Raw genomic sequence first — 23,088 nt, 5'->3', positions numbered from 1 at the left:
AGAGCTGCAATCAGCAATGACGTCATATGCGATCACCGCAACAACTGTATGAATTATTTATAGACATTCACAATTTCTTATGGGGATAAAGAACCTGTTTAGTCAGCTCCACGATGCTACATGGCCAGATCCGTAGCCAGACTTCGCTGATGAAACGCCTGCTGTCAATGCCATGTTATTTTACATAAAGAGTGTTATCGATGTGCTTTCGAAATTTCCTTGAAAGTGTGCTGGTTAATAATAACTAGTATTAAATTCAGCATTCAGGTAGTGTGCACCGCGAAAGTGCGAGATTAAACCCATGCCTGTGTTAACTCTATGGAGAAAAATCAAATTTGCTATTTTCAAAAAACCAAGACGGTAAAAATGTTTCTCACACAGAGAGTTAAAATGACCCCCTCCCGCAAGTGGTGGATATGAAAAAATTATAGAAGTTTGAGAGTCCAAATATCTGTCCCCGAGGCACATTCTACCTTAAATCAACTTTTTTTCAAAAGACAGTTTGCTTTAGTAGCGATGGTTTGTACAGTACTCAATTAGTGACCGTGCTTGCATGGAGAGGTATTTGAAGGCAGAATGTAAGGTCATGGAAGTAGCCAATCGCCACAGGTGACAAATAATAAAATGGAAACAACAATCTACCTGATTTATTGATTTAATACATTAATACAAACAAATACAGCAAAATGCCTGTGTCTTAGAATATTGCTCTTCATTCATTATTTGAAACTAATGACATTTGATAATCTTTCATTGCTACAATACAATGTAACTTTAAGCGGGAAGATGGTGAGCTCAGCTATGGACTAAGTCATTTGTAAATAACAACTCATGTATTGCATTCTTCAATACAGTAGAATTAGATACTGTGACATGGGTTTTCATTCAAATTCAGATTTGCAGGCGTTGAAGAATTGTGGATTCTCCTGGTACCTCGTTCTTCCCTGAGTCGCAAAAACACCGACATTGCGGAAAAATACTTTGTCCAGTCAAAATTTCAACACAAACGCCATTCCCAGGTATACATCCAATGACGGAAAATGTATCAGGGCCTATGTCAGTCATTGAAAAATATCGATATGTTATTTCACGGACAGATTTGACCCTTTTGAACCTTTTCACTTCTTAACAGTTTAAACTTATTTCAAAAATGTAGAAATTCAACTTTGCTTCATACAGATCACTGCATATACAACAGTAACTGTGGCTCTGATTTCATGACGACTGTCGAAATCGGCAATAGAACAGAAATCTACAGCTACAGCTGTTAATCTCATATCAGCGAAGCGTAGTAGGATTTTCTGCGCATGTGCAGGGATGAGATCGGCAGGGAATGAAAACGGCACAACTCCAGTATGCTGATCAGGTCAGTCATTGCACGGCAGCTGTTGTCAGAAAGGGTCACCTCGGAAATCGTACCCCGAAATGCACAGCATATCAATTTTGACGCAAAGAGGATAGCAGGTATGGATTAACAAATGTAGTGGTAGCCATCGATGCTGCTTTATTGAACGAAATGTGCCTTTTTGAAAGGGAAATCCTTCTCCCAACTCACGATAGCCATTTTGTCCCCAAACTTCCTCTCACTCTTGCTCTCACAGTGCACTGCAGTGGCCTTCGCCGTGTAACAAATCACAAGCGACTGTTCGCATGAATCTGCTGTATGAATCCATGCTGTGAGTCAAACCGGCCAAAACGGAGCCATGTCTATCCAAACGGGATCGAATTAAGATAGACGGCAAAAGACACACAACCCGTGATATGGTATTTCAAAGTGTACGCTAAGAGGTCAAGGGTCATTGGTTATGCATGAGGGATAGTAAGGTATGTGGTTAAGGGGTTGACCCTTTGATGTTTGGTGGCGGAACTTGGTAAAAATAATGCAAAGGAGAGATATTGTAAATCTTTGCTTAAAAGTTTTGGCTCGCCTCAAAATCTTTAACTTTCAGCGTGCCCTTATGGCACACCATTTTTATCTCATATATATATATATATATATATATATATATATATATATATATATATATATATATATATATATATATATATATATATATATATATATATATATATATATATATATATACGTAAGTCAGCATCATCTGTATGTCTGCCTGTCTGTCTATTTTTCTGTCTGTCTGTCTGTCTGTCTGTCTGTCAGTCTGTCTGTCTATGTCTATCTTTGATGTATGTAGGCCTATGTATCTATGTATCTATGTATGCATGTACCGGTATGTATCTATGTATGCATGTATGTGTTTGTATGTATGTATGTGTGTATGTGTGTCTGTGTATCTGTCTGTCTGTCTGTCTGTCTGTCTGTCTGTCTGTATGTATGTATGTATGTATGTATGTATGTATGTATGTTAATTAACAGCCAATTTGCATATTTAACGAATTTAAGCGAGTAGCACTGTAAATCAATAACTCCTGCAATCTCCATGAAACTTGCTTGAGATTTTTGTTGTGCACATATTAACTGTGTCAAGAGACTTCTCACACTTCTTGATCAACTACCAATCCTTTGCATATTAATCAAATTTGACCAATTAGCACTGTAAACCAAGAACCTCTGTTCCAAATACGATGAAACTTCCTTGAGATATTGTTTATGCACATATTAAACCATTCAAAAGACTTTTTACAGTTTTTAATCAACAACCAACTATTTTGCATATGTAATGAATTTTAGCAATTAGCAATTTAAATCAAGATCCCCTTCTCCAAAATCAATGTAACATACTGGAGATATTGTTTGAACATGTCTTAGACTGTATCAATTGACTTTCCACAGGTTTTATTTATAAACCAACTAATTTGCATATTTAAAGAATTTAAGCAATTTTCACTGAATATCAAGAGCCACTGCTCAAAGCCCCATGAACCTGACTATAGAGATATTGTGTGTGCTCATTTGCTCACGTGTTCACACACGTGAGCATATGTCGCAGCGATGTCTGTCTGTCTGTCTGTCTGTCTGTCTGTCTGTCTGTCTGTCTGTCTGTTGGTCCAATATCTCAAAAACTGCTGATCAGATCAAAATCAGTTGCAAATGGCAAGAACTGATTAGTTTTTGGTGGGTCTGGCTTGCATACTTTTTGCTCATTTGCATAATTAATGATTTTAGAAAAAACGGATATACATTAAAAACAACCGCACACAATTTGATGAGATTTGCTACAAATGTTTATCACACCAAGATATATCAGCTTTGGGAAGCATTAAGGGGTGACATGAAAGATAGTTGCCAATTTGCATATTTAATGAACTTTCCTAATCAGGGATATAGTCTGATTTTGCTCGATCAAAATTGACCAAACATGGTATGTATATTGAAGATACTATGATTTAAAATCATTGAAAGTCGTTAAGTATTTTAACTTCACCCAATTCCAAATTTGCATATTTAATGAACTTTGCTAATTAGGGATATATACTTGAATTGACTGGACCATTGTTGATGAAACGTGCTACATGTATTGAAGCTACTATGATACAACATTCTTGAAAGTCATTAGCATTTTCTCTTCAGCCAATTCCGAATTTGCATATTTAATGAACTTTCCTAATTAGGGATACATATCTGAATTAACTGGATTTTAGTTATTGAAACTTGCTATATACATCAAAGATACTGTGATATAACATTATTGAAAGTCAAAAGATATTTTTACTTCAGCCATTTCCTAATTTGCATATTAAAGGAATTTTCATAATTAGGGATATATATCTGAATTGACTTGATCAAAATTGATGAAACTTGCTATGTACATTAAAGACACTATAATACAATATTATTGAAAGTCGTTAAGCATTTCCTCTTCAGCCAATTCCCAATTTGCATATTTAATGAACTTTCCTAATTAGGGATATATATCTGAATTGACTTGCCCAAGTTGACAAAACTTGCTACATATATTGAAGATACTATGATACAACAATATTAAAAATCGTTAAGCATTTTTACTTCAGTCAATTCCTAATTTACATATTTAATGAACTTAGCTAATTAGGGATATATATCTGAATTGACTGGAACAAAGTTGATGAAACTTGCTATACACATTAACAGTCAGATCGCACGGTACTCATTTGCATATGAAAGTTCTTCAAGCCGGCGACCGTTAACTTTCAAACGGACGTCAACGGGCCAGTTTTCAAGGTGATTTTCAACTTGAATTTTACAATCCGTGCTACAAATAATTATCATGTTAGTTGGATAAATTGCGAGAGTGACACCCATTCTTCATTGCAGACGTAAATTTCATGAAAATCTAGCGGTAAAAGTATTAGTTTTGAACGTGTTTGCGGCGGTATGTTGGTGAGCCCGGCAGAGACGTCCACAAACGTATCGAAAATCGTTTGAAAACGACCTCGGAAGTAAACCAAGTTTTCCTGACAGAGAGGTATAATATTGGTCCCAACATCCGCGAAAAGAAATTAATTCGAAATGCCTGTGTAACAGTCCGCGCAAAAATAATCGATGTATTTCGACGAAATGACCCGGAAGTATACATTGACCTCGACATGTTGGCCTCCGACTTGTAAATAAGGAAGTGTTGCGTCGCTCGTGAAACGCTAAGTATACCGTGGAATATAGCTGTATAACAGAAGCTTTTGAAGTAAAACAGTTGTTGAATAATGTATAGCACCGTGTATGAGCCAAGTTTTGACATACTTTAATATTTGGCTAATTTTGACATTACATCGACCGATCGCTCACGTGCCGTGGATGCGTAAGTAAGTTTACGCATGGATGTTACGTGACTCCGCATGTGGAGCGAGTTCGGCTGGCGAAATTATTTGTTTATGCCCCGTATAACGTACATCATGGGACAGGAGACTTTTCGAAAATACAAAATGCAAACTGTAACTTCAAAACCATTCACTGATAAAGTATGCAATAAAAAAATTGTGTATCATACGGGCAAACATTTGTTTTGTTGTCATTGGGTCGAAGTATGTTAGTAGGGTCTATGATTTACTTCACGTATGGATCACAGTCGTCATCACAGTCACCATCATTGCAATCATAGTCACTATCATTGGAATCGTCTGGTTGTTTCTCTTCCGTCCATTTATATTCGTCAGTCAGTTCGTCAAAGTCAGAATCGGTACTCGAATATACTTATACACAAAATATCTACTATATAAAGATCAATCTTTATTTCAATTTTTAAATGTTTGGTAAAGGGGCTACAATGTTAAACCACTACTGCAAAATACAGAGTAAATAGTCACTCGAACTCAGAGAGGTACAATAAATACAGAGTAAACTGCTAGTACAAAATACAGAGTAAATTGCACGTACAAAATACAGAATAAACAAACTCAGAGAGTTAAAATAAAAATAAACTTCAATCGCAACACCACTGTCTTCAAGGTATAGCTGGAAATCTGAAAGAATAGATTGAAAAAACTTAGTTCACGTGACTGGTAAACTTTACAAAATCTTGAAGTTTGGTAAAATTCAGAAGTACCCAGGCAATCAATGATAAGCCTTTATAAGTGGTCAAATTGGCAGTAAAGACAGTTGATTTTTGTTTGGTCAATTCGTCTCATACTTTAGACTGGATACCAAATACACCAAGCTAACGTTTAGTTTACACAATTGTATGGCCCGTGTACACAATCTGGACAACGCGCCCGCCATGTACAGTCCTTTAAGTCACTGACCGAATTGGTTGAGGCATCAGCCATGAGGAGATATTTTAACATTCGACGAGTTTGGGGTTGTCACCAAGCTTAGCAGAAGAGGTGCAAGTTCTTCCATCGGAAAAAAGTTTAGAAACGCAGTGATTAAATGCCAATGCAGGTAAAGTGTGGCGGCCGGGCACGATTAACCTCGCGGTCCTACACCAAATGTACACTCAAGTTTAACTATGTACCACAATCGCTTAGTGTAATACGACAGTATTGCCGCTAAAAACCATAAATTTCGCGCCGAAGACTCGATAATAGCAATATCTCATTCGTTCCCTATGGCCAGAAGTATTTCGCGCCCGATGTCAGCATTTATTTACTTCCGCAATGGAGGACTTCCGCATTTCCCGGTGTAATCACAGGACAAACACATCGATCGTCCGCTTTTCCGAGACTATCACGAATGAATCAGTCCGAAACTACTTGGTGTACATTCAAATCACAGAAATTATGACAAAACTACAAAATATCTTTGCACGAGAGTGGAATGTAATCAGTTGACGCCCGCGATCATGCTATCTTCTCCCGCCATTTTGCAGTGGAAAATGGCGCTCACGAGTTGAAAAGTAAACAAAATCGAACTGGCCATAATATCACTATAAAAGCTTGGAAGTAAATGAAAACTCACAGAAAGGAGGGTTGATGTCTATATTTTGATTAGAGTTTGACATTTTGTGGTAAAATCCATGTGTAACAGTCCGCGCAAAAATAATCGAGAGGATGTTAACGCTGTGTGTTTTTTCACAGTCGTCAGAAATTTCGCGATTTCAAAGAAACTAAACCACAGAAGTTGCCAAAAAATCATTCAGTAATAATTCAATATACCTACCTTCACATGAATCCACAGGCTTGCCTTAAAATAGTCGAAATCGCTGGAAAACAGCTCTGTAATTTTGTGTGAAAAAACGGCCCCTTTCGACCACCGTCAGTGGGACCCACTGTAACTGACACTGGGTTTGAATTACTTTCCCTCATTAACATATTATAATGAGCATCGTGCGATCTGACTGTTAAAGATACTATTATACAGCATTTTTGAAAGTCATCATGCAATTTTTCTTCAGCCAATTCCTAATTTGCATTTTCGATGATCTTTCCTCTGAGATTCACTTGATCAAAGTTGACAAAGCATGCTATGTACATTGATGATTATACCTGGTTATACCAATATTGAAAGTCATTTCACATTTTCATGTCAGCTAATTTATAATTTGCATATCTAATGAGCTTTCACATTTCGGCATATATGGCTTGAAGGACTTGGCCAAAGGTAATTACACTTGCTATATAAAGTGGTGATAGTATTGACAGCAGTCAAAGAACTTTAATATTTTCATTTCAGCTAATTACATATCTATATACTTCATGACCTTTTAGAATTAATCGATATCGGTGGTGAATATTTTTCATTATGTTGATCATAATACTTTCAATGAAGTTGCAAACATGTGGCAAAGGTTCAAATTTACACATAACTGTAGACTTGGTTCAAGTCTGTGATTTGTGAATGTTTGAGTGGAGTGAACGCAATGATTTGTATTCTGCTTTCATGTGAAACGCGCGCGTGAGTGGACGCGATGAGTAGGGTGAACGCGATGAGTGGAGTGAACGCTATGCAGCGGAGTTTCACCCGGAATCACAGACTTGGCTTTCTTGCACGATCTGCGTTGCTATAAATTATTCATGAGATTACGTTTTCTTTACTCATATAATATTCATAAGATGACATCACTAAATTTTACACATTGGGAGGAGTTACCAATTGACCCTAACGAGACGTGCATAAAACTCACATGGCGTTGTTGACAAAATGTCGAGTGCGATCACTCCCACAAAAGTCAGCACGACCTCTGTTGTATCACCGAAAACGCGTGAAAATATCTGTGTTGTTTGTGGGGCCCATGTTGCAAAATGCGAAAATCGTCGCCAGTTATTCAAGGATGGAAAAAGACACCGTCCTTACAGTTGTAGCCTGTTCTCTTACGTGCCCAAAGCAATGGAAATCAAAACAATGTGGGGCGACTTCGTATGTCAGTGATTTTCCGCTGCCGGTTGGTGCGCAGACGAACACATCTTTTCCCTCAATGTAACTCTCAACAAGCTTTCTTTGGTAATCTCGCATGATTAGCGATGGTCGACCGATCAGTTGTAAAACGCGGTTGATGTACGAACTTGATGCCATTATTCGCCCAGATATAAAACGTACTCGATGTCTAGCTTTGCACTGAGATGACAACAAACTTTTGAATGCATGCAGAGCATGCGTTCTTCTTATTGGCCAGAATAACGGCGGGGCTGTCAATCATTTTGTATTTGCTCTACGTCACTGTGTACACAGTCCGTCTCACCGCCTGTACTTGCAAGAAGTCAAAGTCGGTGAATCCGGCAGAAACTAACTCACTACTGCGCAGACTCAAACGTGACGCATTCAATAGCTGGGAAAACCTGGCGTGAGCTGCCAAATTCCGGATAGGTTTGTACGAAATAGGAGAGACACAAGAGAAACTATTATAAATGATTTTATTTTTTTTTAATTCACCGACTTGAACCAAGTCTAACACAGGGCTCGAAATTAAATTTCAAATGTGGTGGTCCATGTGGACCACGTAACAAATATTTTGGTGGTCCAAATTAAAAATGTAGTGGTCCGTAACATAAGAATTGTTTAAGATGGTTTGTGATAGTTTGTGACAACATACATTCAAATGACAACTTCTTGCCCAAACTATGTTATATACGTAAAGCTTGCATATCACCAGAAAGCTCTTTCTATGAATTTTAATGCTGTACCATTACATTTTGGGTTTTTTGGGATCTGAAAAAGCTGAATTTGGGATATTTCACCATGAAAATTATAACCATCACCTCACATAGCCGATTGTCATTTGAACAAAGCAATCTAAAAGTTTAATATACTGTTAGCATAACTGTGTCTTAAAATTTTTGAAGACGACTTAGGTTTTTGACAATCACCAGTCATGGTTTTGAATCATGTTTTGTTCATTACTTAGTTTATTTAAACTACGAAAATTAACATCCTTAAATGTGTTTGGAAAAATCAGAGACACAGTTTGGAGACCATCTGTACGACTTTCATCTGTGAAAATTTGGTAGACTACCTGTCATCCCTTGTCGACTTACACTATTTAGACCAAGAGAATCATGTTAAAATGGCAAGAAAAGAAAATGGAAAAACACAAGAAGTTTGTTTGCATTCCTTTGTTAGCATAATTTTCAAGAGCGAATAACTTTCTTTCGGCATATCTGATGATACTATACTGAAAACTGACCACCTTCAAAGGCCATGTCCTTAGGAAGAAATGGCATGGAAAGGATAGTTTTTCGGAGTTTTGAAGGAAAATACTCATACTAACCTATCACGCTACCTTAAGATGATTTTGAGTTGTCAGTTCACATACTCTTATGTTCAAATTTATTCCGCCAGGTATTGGCTGTTAACAATTATGATGAAAAAAATCCCACTATTTGCTCCATTGAACTTGAACTTCACAATATTATTATTTTTTTCTGAACTTTATTATCTACTATAGAGAGTCAAAATACTTCCACTCATAAAAACCAATAGCAACCAGTAACAGAACCCGATTTGAACACTGCCTGAACACGAATGGGCCCGGGCAGCGTTTCAGTTACAATTTCAAAACTTGCGTACGATTTTACGCAACTGAGTTTTTATTTGCGTAAAATGTATTGAAAATGCGCACGGTAGGAATCAGTATCTGAAGTGAGCTGGGCAGTCTTTTCTGTAGAACTTGGGGCTTTCCTGTAATGCGCATGCTCTATTAACAAAAAACAACAACCTGGGGGCTTCAAGGTGTAGCTGAACGTTTGCCATGCCGTGATGCATGTCCCGTATATGATCGTTGAGCAGCCCAATGAGATCATGTTCAAAGAAAATACCTTCTGACTACGAAATTAGTGTTTTCAAAGGGCCAACAAAAAGCAGATACTGTTCAAAGTCCAGCGGGACCTCTCAAGAATGCAACCCGACAGAGTCTAAATGGTCACCCGTAAACCACTTTCCAAATAACATGCGACGTAATGACCATTAACTGTATTGTGTTACCAACAACGTAGACTTGATCGATTCTCGAATTTTTTGCATCTGTAGTGACATTGTCTGTACAGAACTGATTGACATGACGTTTTGTGATGATGAAATACAATGTTGCATAAAGTGCTGCGGTCTGCTAAAGTCTAAAATGTTGCAATATCATGATAAATGTCACTTGCAAGCAGGTGCATATGTTCTATTTTTGTCCTGCATTGAACCACGTTCAGGCAATGTAGTGCGGGCCAAGTACGTCGTCTTCAAAAATTTCTGACGTAAGTGGTGGTCCATTTGGACCACCAACATTTGAAATTTGGTGGTCCAAAATGAAAAAGTGGTGGTCTTTGGACGCAAGACCACCGTTAATTTCGAGCCCTGTAACATAACTGCAATATATAATGAAACACGTGAGCATTTTCAGTTCATATCTGGTTTTAAATTGTATCACAGTTTTTCATCAACAAATAGCATAACTGCATGTCTATTGAATTTTTATAATCAGTGTCATAGAAGTTGATCCACTGTACCAAAGATAATGGCTCAGGATAGAAATTTCGATCCTACAGACAGGAGATCATATTTTGAGATATTCAGCAGTGCCTTGTAAATGAGAAGGCAATTTGAACATGTAACAAATTTACACAATTAACACTGTGAATTAGGTGTTATTGTTCTTAACTTTGAAACTTGCTGGAGATGTTGGTTGTACTTACATTAAACTGTTTAAGAAGAGAGTTTCTATCAACAAACAGCTAATTTGCATATTAAATGAATTTTGCAATTAAACTGTCACAGAAGTGAAACTACTTGTCCCAGTTTGATGAAATGTGGTGCAGATATTGACCTAACAGATACCTGGATAACTGGATAATTATCTGTGACGTTAATTTTCAGCAAATCTATTGATTATATGCAATTTATAGCACTGTGCAGATCATTGTTTATGCATATACTGTATGAAGAGACTCTTCATATTTTCTAAACAACAAAATGATAATTTCTATTGTGATAAACCACAGAAATGTGAACAAATTCAGTCAATATCTTGATTTCACCAAGAGTTTGCCAAAGAAAATTTAAGTAATATTATATATATATATATACTTATATATATATATATATATATATATATATATATATATATATATATATATATATATATATATATATATATATATATATTACGGGTCAGTCACAATCAGGGTGCGCTAGAGTGTGTCACTTAGGTCAAAATTTCAAGTTCATGATAACTGTCCAGTTAAATAATATGTTGAAAGGTTATGGTATGGGGCATATCTTCCTAAAATTTGGTGAAGCAAACGTCATTAGTTTTACCACAGTGCACATTGTTTTATATGGTCGACACAGTGTCACGGACGCTACAGAAATGTTGTACATGAAACACAAATGTCATAATAAAATTTTAAAAAATGATTTGTTAATGCTTTCTTATGTTATTACAATTTAAAAGATGCATATTGGCATTAAAATAAGCTATACTTGGTATGATTTCCTTAATTTTCCATGAATAAACACAACCTCAAGTTTAGTGAGAAATACAACAATATTGATCATATTTTTTAATAGGACTTTCAACTTCTCTATGTCCTTCCGCTGGTATGCTGTATTTAAAAGTTTTATTGTCATGAATAAACCATGCTATAGCAACAATATTAATAGCATTCAGTGTAATCAAAATGAACTTCTTTCTAAAATATTTTCTGTTTAGTATGACATGTAATTTTGTCACGGACGCTACCAAAATCAAACTTGAAAGTTAGGTCAATTTGAAATATAAAAAGCAATCAACAATCTGGTTTTTTCTTTCTCTTTTCTCCAAAACCTTTCTCTATCAAACATTTAAATTGTGAAAATTGTGTCAAAACATTGACAATTTCTTTAAATTGAACAAGAAAGCTATAGCAACTACTGCAAAAATCAGTTGGAGTATGTGAAAAATGTCTATACCAGTAATAAACTTTCAATACGTCAAAAAACACAGAAGTTAACATTGCTAGTGCCGTACCTAAAGTGTAAAACCAAGATAAAACTAGATACCTAGATCAGGCTAGAGGGACAGGTTGTTAAACTTTGACCTGTGGTCCCACAATAAAATTTGCTACAATGTATCTGACACACCACCCCAGAAATCCAAATGGCTTGCAGCTGTTCTAACACCTGTCAGGATGGGGCGCACACACACCTAGGTGAAGCTGGAGATCAGAGACGTAGTCTGCCAACCTTTGACCTCTGTTCTATAATATATCTGTACTCTCTGACGAGCGTAAAGTTGGCGTCATACTCATCCTCATCCTCAGCCTCAGAGGTCACGCGAAAATGAGGATGACGCTACAGTGTCAGCTCCACCGGCGTCAGATCTGATTATTCCCGAATGCGTCTGATGGAATGATAAGTGTAAAAACGACTTTAAAAATGTGCTCCAAGTTTCATATCAGTGTAAATGTTAATTAAAACACAGTGGGATTTGCATTTCATAATATTTAGTTACCTCTCCTCTCAATATCCGTTTCTCACGTTGTAGTTATAACGCAACATTCTTAGCCCTTAATTTCCTTTAAGTTCAAAGGTTTCATGTTTAATATATTGACTTTTCAGGCCTCAAGTCATAGTTATACAAGTTAATTGTTTTATATCAGTGTTCGAAATTCGTGGAAAGTATATACCAGTCACCAGGACTGGTAACTTCAAAAAGTTGCCTGTCCTGCCAAAAACTTACCAGTCCTGATACTGCGATTACTTTTATGTGCCTAAGTATTTTTGTTATGCGCTGTTGAGTAGGATGAATTTACGGGAAAGAAAATGTCTTGCCATAAAATTCGAATGGGAGTCAGGAGAAAAAATAGCAGACATAGTTTTAAAGAAGACTCCCCACGCTAAAGTCAACCTGTCCGCCGGACTGGTAACTTTTTTATTTTACCAGTCCGGCAGAAAAACAACCAGTCTCGGACTGCCGGACAGGTGTTATTTCGAACACTGTTTATATGTCCTTTGAATAATTAGGGCTTTCACATCACTTCTCATGGTGGCGATTTTTACACATTTCGGACCATGTATACCTTTTTTGCACCAATTTTTGGAAAATCTTAACGCAAGCGTTAAGAGGATACCAACAAACACATCCGCGGATCCATGGACTGAAAATTACGAACATTTCCAAAAAACTAGTCCATATGAGATATTCTAACGATAAAATATTACCTGCGAACCAGTTTTAGGATTCAAAAGAAAGTTGAGAAAGAATGGAGTTATTTTCTTAAGTTATGGGCAAATTTTATCATTTATCCATCATCTGGTAGCGTAACCTCCGCAATCTTTGGATACGACGCATGAAGCTGATGCTGAGTAGCGTCATTTTAGCGTCAGCTAGAAAGGTCACCTGAGGATGAGGATGAGGATGAGGATGACGCCAACTTTACGTTCGTACTCTCTGCCTTCATAATATGTGAAAGTGGTGGAGACAGAGTTGACTCAAATGTCATTTCTTACCCCCTTGATTTTTTAAAATTCAATATGTGATAACAAAATAGTAAAATGTGATGGTTATTTCACATTTAGATTGGCTTATAATCTGAAAAACAATGTTTGCATTTTATTGTAGCATCCGTGACATAATGAATTGAAATGGAATACACATTAATAAATGCATATACAGCACAGAATTCATTGTTCTTTTCACTAGAATTCTAATAACATATTCAATATAATTACTGCATTCTTAAAAAACACCAATCTAAGTGTTACAGTTGAAGCTCAACATAACTTTTTGAGTGTTTTATTACTTTTTAAAAAATCAATTTTGTTCAAATTTACAATTTTATGCCTTGAAGACATTTTGTAACCCAACTCCATGTATGTACACACAATACACACTAGTATTTATATTTTCAGAGGATTAACTGCTTTAAAATGTTTTAAATAGTTATTAATTATTAATAATGTAGTAAACACCGTCACGGACGCTACACCGTCACGGATGCTACATTTCCATATTTTAGGAATATTAATAGTGAATGCAAGGGACAGTAATTATATAATTTGTTTATTTAAGGTAGGCACCTATTGACACTTAGGCCTGTGACATCAGATCTTTTATAACTCCTGTTGTCCTTAAGATATGAGTGTGTCACGGACGCTACAGAAATTCCGACCACAACAATCTCCATTTTCATTATTCACAAAACAATACAATATGCAATTTTATTTAATTTTGGTGTATAAAATGCTTGCCATGGATGTTGAGGTTCGAATTAAATTCAATATTACAATATTTTACCCCATTTTCTACATATAAACTAAAGGTATATGTACTTATGGTCATAAAACACAAAAAACATAACGATGTTACAGTTTTTGTAAAATACTACAGTTTCTGTTCCGATGGCACATAATCACATGAAATAACTTGTGAAAGAAAGATTAGGTATTCTGCAATAACATATGTAAGCTAAAAATTCCACAATTTTAACACTGTGTTCCAAAAAAACATTTTGAAATTAAGTACATTTTGAAGTGAAACAGCATAACGCTACTTTTTACAGTTTTTAAAGGCATTTTTGTGGATGTACAACCAAACCTGCACAATATATGCAATATTTCTTTATGTGACCAAGTTAGTTACAACTATTACTATTTATTAGAAACAAATAAGCAATATAATATCAGTCTGAATAGCAGATATATGTCCATAACAAATGAAAATAATCTAGCGCACCCTGATTGTGACTGACCCAATTACTATTTAATTGTTTGTATTACAGGCCAATTTGCATCAGGTCAAGATAGTGGCCAGCTGTACATCGTCTTTATAATGAATAATTCAACATTAAAAACTAGCTCATTTCTTATCCTATTAACATACAAATATAAAATCTCTTTCACACTTATGCCAGTTATGCTTATATTTCAGATTATTCAAAAAACATCTGTTACAAAAACGTCTTGTTGCAAGATCAACCATCAAGGGAAGCAATGTACAGAAAACATGAGTCAGACAGCAACCTATGGTGAAAAATGAAAATTTCTCGTCGGAGCTTATGACAAGACTTCTAAATGGAAAGAACATGGACAAAGCCATAGGGGATGGTGAGGAAAGATCATTTGTTTGTGAAGAATGTAGAAAGAATTTTTCTCAGAATGAAGACATGAAATACGACACACTTATTCATATTTATGAAAAGCAGTTGGTCCGCAAAGAGTGAGGAAAAGGCTTTCAAATGTATATCAGGACACATCAGGACAAGTGTAAATGAAAAGCCATTTGTCTGTAAAGTGTATGAACGGTTTTACAAGGAGTGGAAATCTATAAGTTCACATCAGGACACACACAAAGGAAAAGCCATTTGTTTGCAAAGTGTGTTGGAAGAGTGTTGCACAGCATGGAGTACTAAAAGTTCACATCAGGATATATACAAAGTAAACGTCCTTCGTCTGCAAAGTGCGTTGGAAGAATTATGCAATGAGTGGAGATCTAAAGGTTCACGTCCTGACATATACAAAGGAAAAGCCATTTGTCTGCAAAGTGTGTAGGAAGGGTTTTGCAACAAATGGACATCTCAAATGTCACATAAGGACACATACAGAGGAAAAGCCATTTGTCTGCAAAGTGTGTTGTAAGAGTTTTGCAAGGAGTGGAAATCTAAAATATCACATCAGAATACATACAAATGAAAAGTCATTTGTCTGCAAAGTGTGTGGGAAGGGTTTTGTCAGTAATGGAAATCTAAAAGTTCACATCAGGACACATACAAAGGAAAAGCCATTTGTCTGCAAAGTATGTTGTAAGAGTTTTGGACAGAGTGGACATCTAAAATATCACATCAGAACACATACAAATGAAAAGTCGTTTGTCTGCAAAGTGTGTGGGAAGGGTTTTTTGAGTAATGGAAATCTAAAAGTTCACATCAGGACACATACAAAGGAAAAGCCATTTGTCTGTAAAGTGTGTGGGAAGGGTTTTGCACGGAGTGGAAATCTACAAGTTCACATTAGGACACATACAAATGAGAAGCCATTTGTCTGCAAAGTATGTGGGAAGGGTTTTGCACAGAGTGGAAATCTAAAATATCACATCAGGACACATACAAATGAAAAGCCATTTGTCTGCAAAGTGTGTGGGAAGGGTTTTTCAACTAATGGAAGTCTAAACGTTCACATCAGGACACATACAAATGAAAAGCCATTCGTCTGCAAAATGTGTTGGAAGGATTTTGCAACAAGTGGAGAACTTAAAGTTCACATCAGGACACATACAAAGGAAAAGCCATTTGTCTGTAAAGTGTGTGGGAAGGGTTTTGCAACAAGTGGATATCTAAAAATTCACATCAGGACACATACAAATGAAAAACCATTTGTCTGTAAAGTGTGTGGGAAAGGTTTTGCAAGTAATGGAAATCTAAACGGTCACATCAGGACACATACAAAGGAAAAGCCATTTGTCTGCAAAGTATGTGGGAAGGGTTTTGCACGGAGTGGATATCTAAAAGTTCACATCATGACACATACAAAGGAAAAGCCATTTGTCTGCAAAGTATGTGGGAAGGGTTTTGCAACAAGTGGACATCTAAAATATCACATCAGGACACATACAAAGGAAAAGCCATTCGTCTGCAAAATGTGTTGGAAGGATTTTGCAACAAGTGGAGAACTTAAAGTTCACATCAGGACACATACAAAGGAAAAGCCATTTGTCTGTAAAGTGTGTGGGAAGGGTTTTGCAACAAGTGGAGATCTAAAAATTCACATCAGGACACATACAAATGAAAAACCATTTGTCTGCAAAGTGTGTGGGAAAGGTTTTACAAGTAATGGAAATCTAAACAGTCACATCAGGACACATACAAAGGAAAAGCCATTTGTCTGCAAAGTATGTGGGAAGGGTTTTGCACGGAGTGGATATCTAAAAGTTCACATCAGGACACATACAAAGGAAAAGCCATTTGTCTGCAAAGTATGTGGGAATGGTTTTGCAACAAGTGGACATCTAAAATATCACATCAGGACACATACAAAGGAAAAGCCATTTGTCTGCAAAGTGTGTGGGAAGGGTTTTGCAAGTAATGGAAATCTAAACGTTCACATAAGGACACATACAAAGGAAAAGCCATTCGTCTGCAAAATGTGTGGGAAGGGTTTTGCAAGGAGTGAAGATCTAAAATTTCACATGAGGGCACATACAAAGGAAAAGCCATTTGTCTGCAAAGTGTGTTGGAAGGGTTTTGCAAGTAATGGAAATCTAAAGGTTCACATCAGGACACATACAAAGGAAAAGCCATCTGTCTGTAAAGTGTGTAGGAAGAGTTTTGCACAGTGTGGACCACTTAAAAATCACCAAGGGACACAAACACAAGAAAAGCAATTCATCTGCAAAATGTGTGGGAAGGGTTTTTCCACAAGTTGAGGACTAAAAGTTCACATGAGGATACATACAAATGAAAAGCCATTTGTCTGCATGGTCTGAGGGGAGGGTTTGCTATTAGTTGGAACATATCAGTTGTATTTAAGCAATAACCCCTGCCACAGGAAGGTATATACGAGAGTTTGGCATGATGTGCGACATATAGCACAAGCCGACTTGTGTATATTTGTTGTCTTGCTTGAGTGTTTCCGCAGAAAACGGACGTAAGAGATTTCAAACCTCGGACATTCAGCGCCCGAGACCGAGCATTATTATTATTTTGGATTATGTTGACAACAGACGCACACAGTATTCTACGATAATGATACGCATTACGTTCATCAACATTGCATTTTATTCACATGCAACGCGAACATTAACTTGTGACCTGCTACAGACACAGAAAATGGGTCAAGAGTTCAAATCACAAGAAAAAGTAACGATTTTTCCTCTAAATTACATAAGAACAATAGTTCTGGCTGTTTTGGCATACTTAAGGTAGATTTGTCTCATGTTGTACCGATGCATCGACCATCGCAACATTCAGTCTTAGTACAGTGAGGTTACAGGCTCTATTATTGAATAATGGATAATTTAAACGTTATTGTACCTTTAAACAAGCAGTTTTGAAATAATCCAGACTTGGGATTACAGCAACTGTGGTCAACTGTATGTGATGCCCGATTCAGCGAGAGCTGGACGCTTACACTGCTTGTTGCATTTAATGTCAACTTTCGTTGTCAGTCTACAGAAGTAATTCCATTGTTGTTATTTTGAACTTCGACATCGTTAGAACTTCATCGTCTGTTACAGCCCATTCTTTGGCAAAGAATATCTGACATACCTTTACTCTGAGAAAGTGTCAATTTATTTGTGTATGAACAAATACTGGCTTTTAAAGAGCTGTGTGTCCCATCTCGACTCCTGCTGAATTAAGCAAAATTGCACTATGCGCAGTTGCCTTAATTCAATGATTTGTGTACATCAATCCCAAAGTAGGCTGCTTCAGGGTAGTCTTCTATTGTTGAACCCAACTTATCAACAAGAGGTGAGTTACAGACCCATACCTATTAAATTTAAGATTAAGTTTAGATCGGTACGTTCAAATGCACCAACTGGGCAGTTTCGAAACTGCTTGTTTAGAGGCCCCTTTTACAGTTTTAAAACAGTATTTTAGCATCGGTAGAGTTTGACCTCGTCCAGTCAGCATGGCGCATGGTAGCATGATATAGCATATAAATGATAATCCCTTTGTCTGTAAAGTTTATGGTAAAAGTTTCTCAAACATTGAAGTCTCTCATATCACATGAGTACTCACAAAAAATGATGAATTCGTTCCAAAAACTTGATGGTGAGAAGTGAAACGTCAACTTCTGCAGAGTCCTAGATTAGAAATCGACAGAGCCGGTTTGTTAAAGTGCTACATTAGGGTGCTGTAGACCAATAACAAGAGTACATATTTAATAGTTCGACTGTGAGAATTGTGGATATTATATGGTGGTACGTGTAATATGGCATTCGCTGTCTGTTGTCTTTTATCTCTCATCCTCTGTCAACTATACTGTCCTTCATAGAAACAGTTGAGAACTTTTATATGTTATGTGCAAGTCGCCCAGGATGACTGTACATTTTCTTTGTCAACATGAATAAGATATTTGCGTATACTAATTAATATGATAGTGTATGCTGCAGGCTGTAAACAGAGATATCTCAAAATTGTTTAGTAACTTGTTTATAATTAGTATAATGGCAAATGGGACAAATATCTCACTATGGTTCTTTCTTTCTTCACACTGAACCATATCAAAGTCGTAATTTGAGGTATTTGAAAAAAATAAATATTTTCATTGTTTCCTCAAAACAATTGATATGATTACTCTTATGTTTTACATATGTATTCTTTGAGTTAAGGTTTAGTGTAGAGTAGTTCATTTTGAGGTGAGACAAACTTTTATATATCTTAGACACTGTGGGACAAGGACCAAAACGGTGTCCTGGGTCACTACAACCTCTGACCTAGCGTTTGTCCTTCAGTTCATCTGTCTCTTCATCCGTCTGTCCGTAGACAGACTTTGTTACAATCATAATTTTAAAACCAAATTCGTTCAGAATGTCATGAAATTTAGTACATAGCATCATCATGGAAAGATCTCGGCTTGGTTGATATTTGTGGATATGATCTCCATAATAAAGGTAATTTGCATATTGAATGAATTTATGCACTGCACACTATCACAAGAATTACTTGTAAATTTGATGAAAGCACCCAGGCACCTTAGCTGTTTTATATGCTAATCATGCTAAGAGTTCAGTCGGTGCGGTCGGCAATCACTTGGGACTTAGGTACGTAGCTCTTAGGTATGCATGCTTGCAAACTCATGTATTTGCGTATATGAATGTATGTTTTTATGTGCAACCACTGCAAAATCTCAGAAACCCAATTGTGCTCTACCTCTGTATTTAGTGCAAAGTCTTGCATCATGTGTTGAAAGACTCCAGTAATCGAAATGAAAATTGTCTCAAAAATATGCAAACAGCTAAAAAATGTATAAATGGTAAAATATCCGGAACTTCGTTACCACAGGTCAGATTGCAGTGACCTTCCATTCGTAGTTTATTTGATAGTTGATTTGTATTTTATGTGGATTTTGTTAAGTTTATAGCAATGTTAAATTTTAAACTTTTATAAAACATATTTAGATTTTCCACCTTAGTTCAACTTTTTGAGACATGATCCACTAAAAAATTTCTTTTCAGGTCTCTACCGATGTTCTCACTCATGTTTTTTCATTCATAATAAATCAGTAAATAGTACTGTAATTTTTCTTATTATATCTGTTATTAAAATAGTGTTATAATCATTCGTTGCAATTATTCAAACTTTGTCAGGAAGGTTCCATTGAAGAGATTCAGTGATTTTTTCATATTTTCATATCACATTAGGGTTTTTGCATGTTTCATTTTATTCCCTCATGATGATTATGCTTTTACGTCCTTAAACTATGTGTACATAACTTTTGTAACAGAATACCAATACGACATCGGAACAGATGCATTTAGCAGATGATGTACACACCTCCAAGGTTGGTGAAAATTTAGAAGTTAGGAAAGGAGCATTGACTTTCCAGCTCAGTGAATACAGTACATTTTCAAGTGGATTCGAACTCACACTCGGCCAAAGACCCTACCCTTGTACTGGTGGTTCAATAACCAAACTAAGTCGTTACAATTATTCTGACTGAGACCCATCTACACACTGTAGAGTTCATGAAGCATTTGCCCAAACATACTTGCTATTACACATTGCAAAGAAATTTAATCAAACGATGACTACATTTTAACAGGAGGCACAGACTCCCTTGTTGCCTTTGTGTAAAGCACTGAGAAACTTTACCATCGGACATAAACTCTCAACTTGTAATACTTTTAAACTTAGTCAATCGTAAAAATCACTTGATTTCCTTCTAACGACTGAAAACGATGGTTAGGTAAATGAGGTAAGATGCTGCAATTTTTAGCTACTAAAGAATGTAGTCTATTGATCGAAGCTACCGATATTGGGATAGGTATCCATCCTGCGACCGTCGTCAGTCTGTCTGTCAGTCTGTCTGTAAGTATGTATGTATGTATGTACCGGTATGTATGTCCGTTTGTGAGGCGTCCGTCCACTCAAATATCTTGGAGAATCTCAGTACTTATTGATTTGATATTTGTTGTGGAGATGCAAAATATGATTATAAGAAACCTCTTTTTTATTTTTTGATATTGTTGGAAATATTGTTGGAAATATGCAAAAAAGTGCAGAAAAGGAGTTTTTGTAAAGATCTTCTTCTTCATAACCGCTGGTCAGACAGCTTTGATATTTGGTATACAGGTCCTTAGGTTAACCCAACTTAGATTTCTTCAAATTGTGATGAAATATGCAATTCTGTATGTTTAAGGATTTTTTGGCCATTTTTGGTCAAAAATTTATTTCATCAAAACCGCTCGTCTGACAGCTTTGCTATTTATTATACAGGTTTCTAGAGATGAACTAAATATGATATACTGAATGTAGGATGAAATCTGCAATTTTGTATTTTTGGCGCAATTTTTGCCATTTTTTGGTCGAAAAATGTATTTCTCAAAAACTACTTGTCTGGTGCCTATGATATTTGGTATACAGGTTCCTAGGGTTGTCTTAGTGTCATATGCGCCTAGAGCTCTGTCCAGAGATTAGGCGTATTACAAATGTACTTAATTATTATTATCATTATTATTATTATTTTTATTATTATTATTATTATTATTATTATTATTATTACAAGTTTAGGGGCTATAAGTATTATATAGAAATCTAATAACAGTTCATTGAAGCTGTGGAAATTCTGAAAAAGAGGTGTTCGAATGCAGGCCCATCGTGGCAGTCGTGGGCGTGCACAAAATAAGGCACAGCAACTGTGGAGAGTCTATGCCAGTGTATTTGCTGCAAATATACCTTCACGCATGCGCACTCGTTTGCCAGTGTAGTCTGCCAATATGAGCATGCGCAATTGAGTTTACTGCGCGTGAATGTGTAGTCTGTACACTATGTCTCGTGCTATAACCTTCTCGTTGAGCTTTGCATGTTGACAGAAACTGGAATTACTGCAGAGAATACTTTTCAGGACATCACAAGTGAGTCCCTAAGGTAACAAGTGGGACGTTTAGGAAATCCTTTCAGAAAGTTCACGCCGCCTGTGGCCATTTTGTGGAGTATAAGCTTATACGTACCTGGAGCGATGGTATACTGTATTTCTACTGTACATATTGCCAGATAATATGCGATGGAATTTTGCGTTTCACGTCGTTCAATCATTCAGATGGAAATGCCGGCCTTCTCCAAACTTTGAAAAAATCAGGGTGACAGACTTTGGAATGCTAACTCTTGTATAACAATGACGTAATTTAATGAGAAGACCTTTGTATTCGAGCTCGGCAACAGTTTTTGATTTGAGAACTCTCGTCATGGCGGATTCACTGAAACAGTGAGTATTCAACAACTTTTTCATACGTCCATGTAGCACATTTGTGCAAACATAAGCGAGTCCACTGGCCTTGGCGAATCAATAAATGCGTTTTTCACCAAGCTGAAAGGTTGAAAGATGCGTCCGTCACTTTGGGACGAGCTAGATAAATGCAGTCAAATCCAGCTGGGCATAGAACTTTGCCTTAGTAGAGACGATGATAAGTACGTTCAGATTGACGACTTTGCGTCGGCCCAGGTCCGGACCTGGGCCGGGGCCGACGTAAAAAACCAATGTGGACACGCTGAGTCGGCCCTGGGCCGACTCAGTTTGGTCCCGGTTAGAAGGGGGGGTTCAGGGCCGACTCAGGGCCTACGCAGAATTTGGTCCGACGCAAATCGCCAGTGTGGACACGTTATGTCGGCCCTGGTCCCAGTTGACCAGGCCTCCGCCATGGATCGAAGTTGAACTAGTCACTCTATTCACACAAAACAAACGACGTTTGAAACTAAAGTTTACACCTATCGAAAGTTTTCAATCCAGTCTTAACATTTTAATATCATCCCATGTACACAGAACTTCCCACCAACCTTTGTTCCGCAAACGAGACCATGTCATTCGATTCCACAGTGCACGTAATAGACTAGAGAGGCATGTCAAAAATGCCGCGCTCTGGTTATTTCTCCACCGCGGTCTTATATATACCATATGCTCATCCAATAAATAGTGAAGATCTCTCCGATGATTAAAAGGGTGAGTGGTAGTCATATTTGCCCTTCTTGTGCGTAAAAACACAGGAAAATCATGAACAGTAGAAACAGCGTGCCATATTCAAATGCGCCATTTTGAACTTTGACAGGTCAGAGGTCACAAAGGAAGGTAAAGTTACGTCGGCCCTAATTCTGGTACCGGTA

General features: G+C 36.8%; 1 protein-coding gene across 2 annotated transcripts; it reads left to right on the top strand.

Annotated features, from left to right (window-relative positions):
* Positions 1-1,334: 1,334 nt before the first annotated feature.
* Positions 1,335-20,060, top strand: LOC139127581 (zinc finger protein 26-like). 2 transcript variants are annotated; one of them, XM_070693483.1, is made up of 3 exons: positions 1,355-1,464; positions 1,602-1,824; positions 14,703-20,060. In XM_070693483.1, exon 3 carries the CDS (start codon positions 15,252-15,254, stop codon positions 17,190-17,192), a length of 1,941 nt encoding a protein of 646 aa, XP_070549584.1. In that variant the 5' UTR covers positions 1,355-1,464; positions 1,602-1,824; positions 14,703-15,251; the 3' UTR covers positions 17,193-20,060. The 2 variants fall into 2 exon arrangements, with proteins under 2 accessions (XP_070549585.1, XP_070549584.1); XM_070693484.1 differs by lacking the exon at positions 1,602-1,824 and having other exon boundaries at positions 1,335-1,464.
* Positions 20,061-23,088: the final 3,028 nt, after the last annotated feature.

The sequence above is a fragment of the Ptychodera flava genome, unplaced genomic scaffold (assembly GCF_041260155.1).
Source record: "Ptychodera flava strain L36383 unplaced genomic scaffold, AS_Pfla_20210202 Scaffold_33__1_contigs__length_2856901_pilon, whole genome shotgun sequence".
NCBI classification, from domain to species: Eukaryota; Metazoa; Hemichordata; class Enteropneusta; family Ptychoderidae; genus Ptychodera; species Ptychodera flava.
This window is presented reverse-complemented; position numbering and strand designations above follow the sequence as displayed.

What these genes read in the sequence shown, in the direction of transcription:
- LOC139127581 (XM_070693484.1), top strand. Translation starts at nt 15,252, where the DNA reads ATGAGTGGAGATCTAAAGGTTCACGTCCTGACATATACAAAGGAAAAG.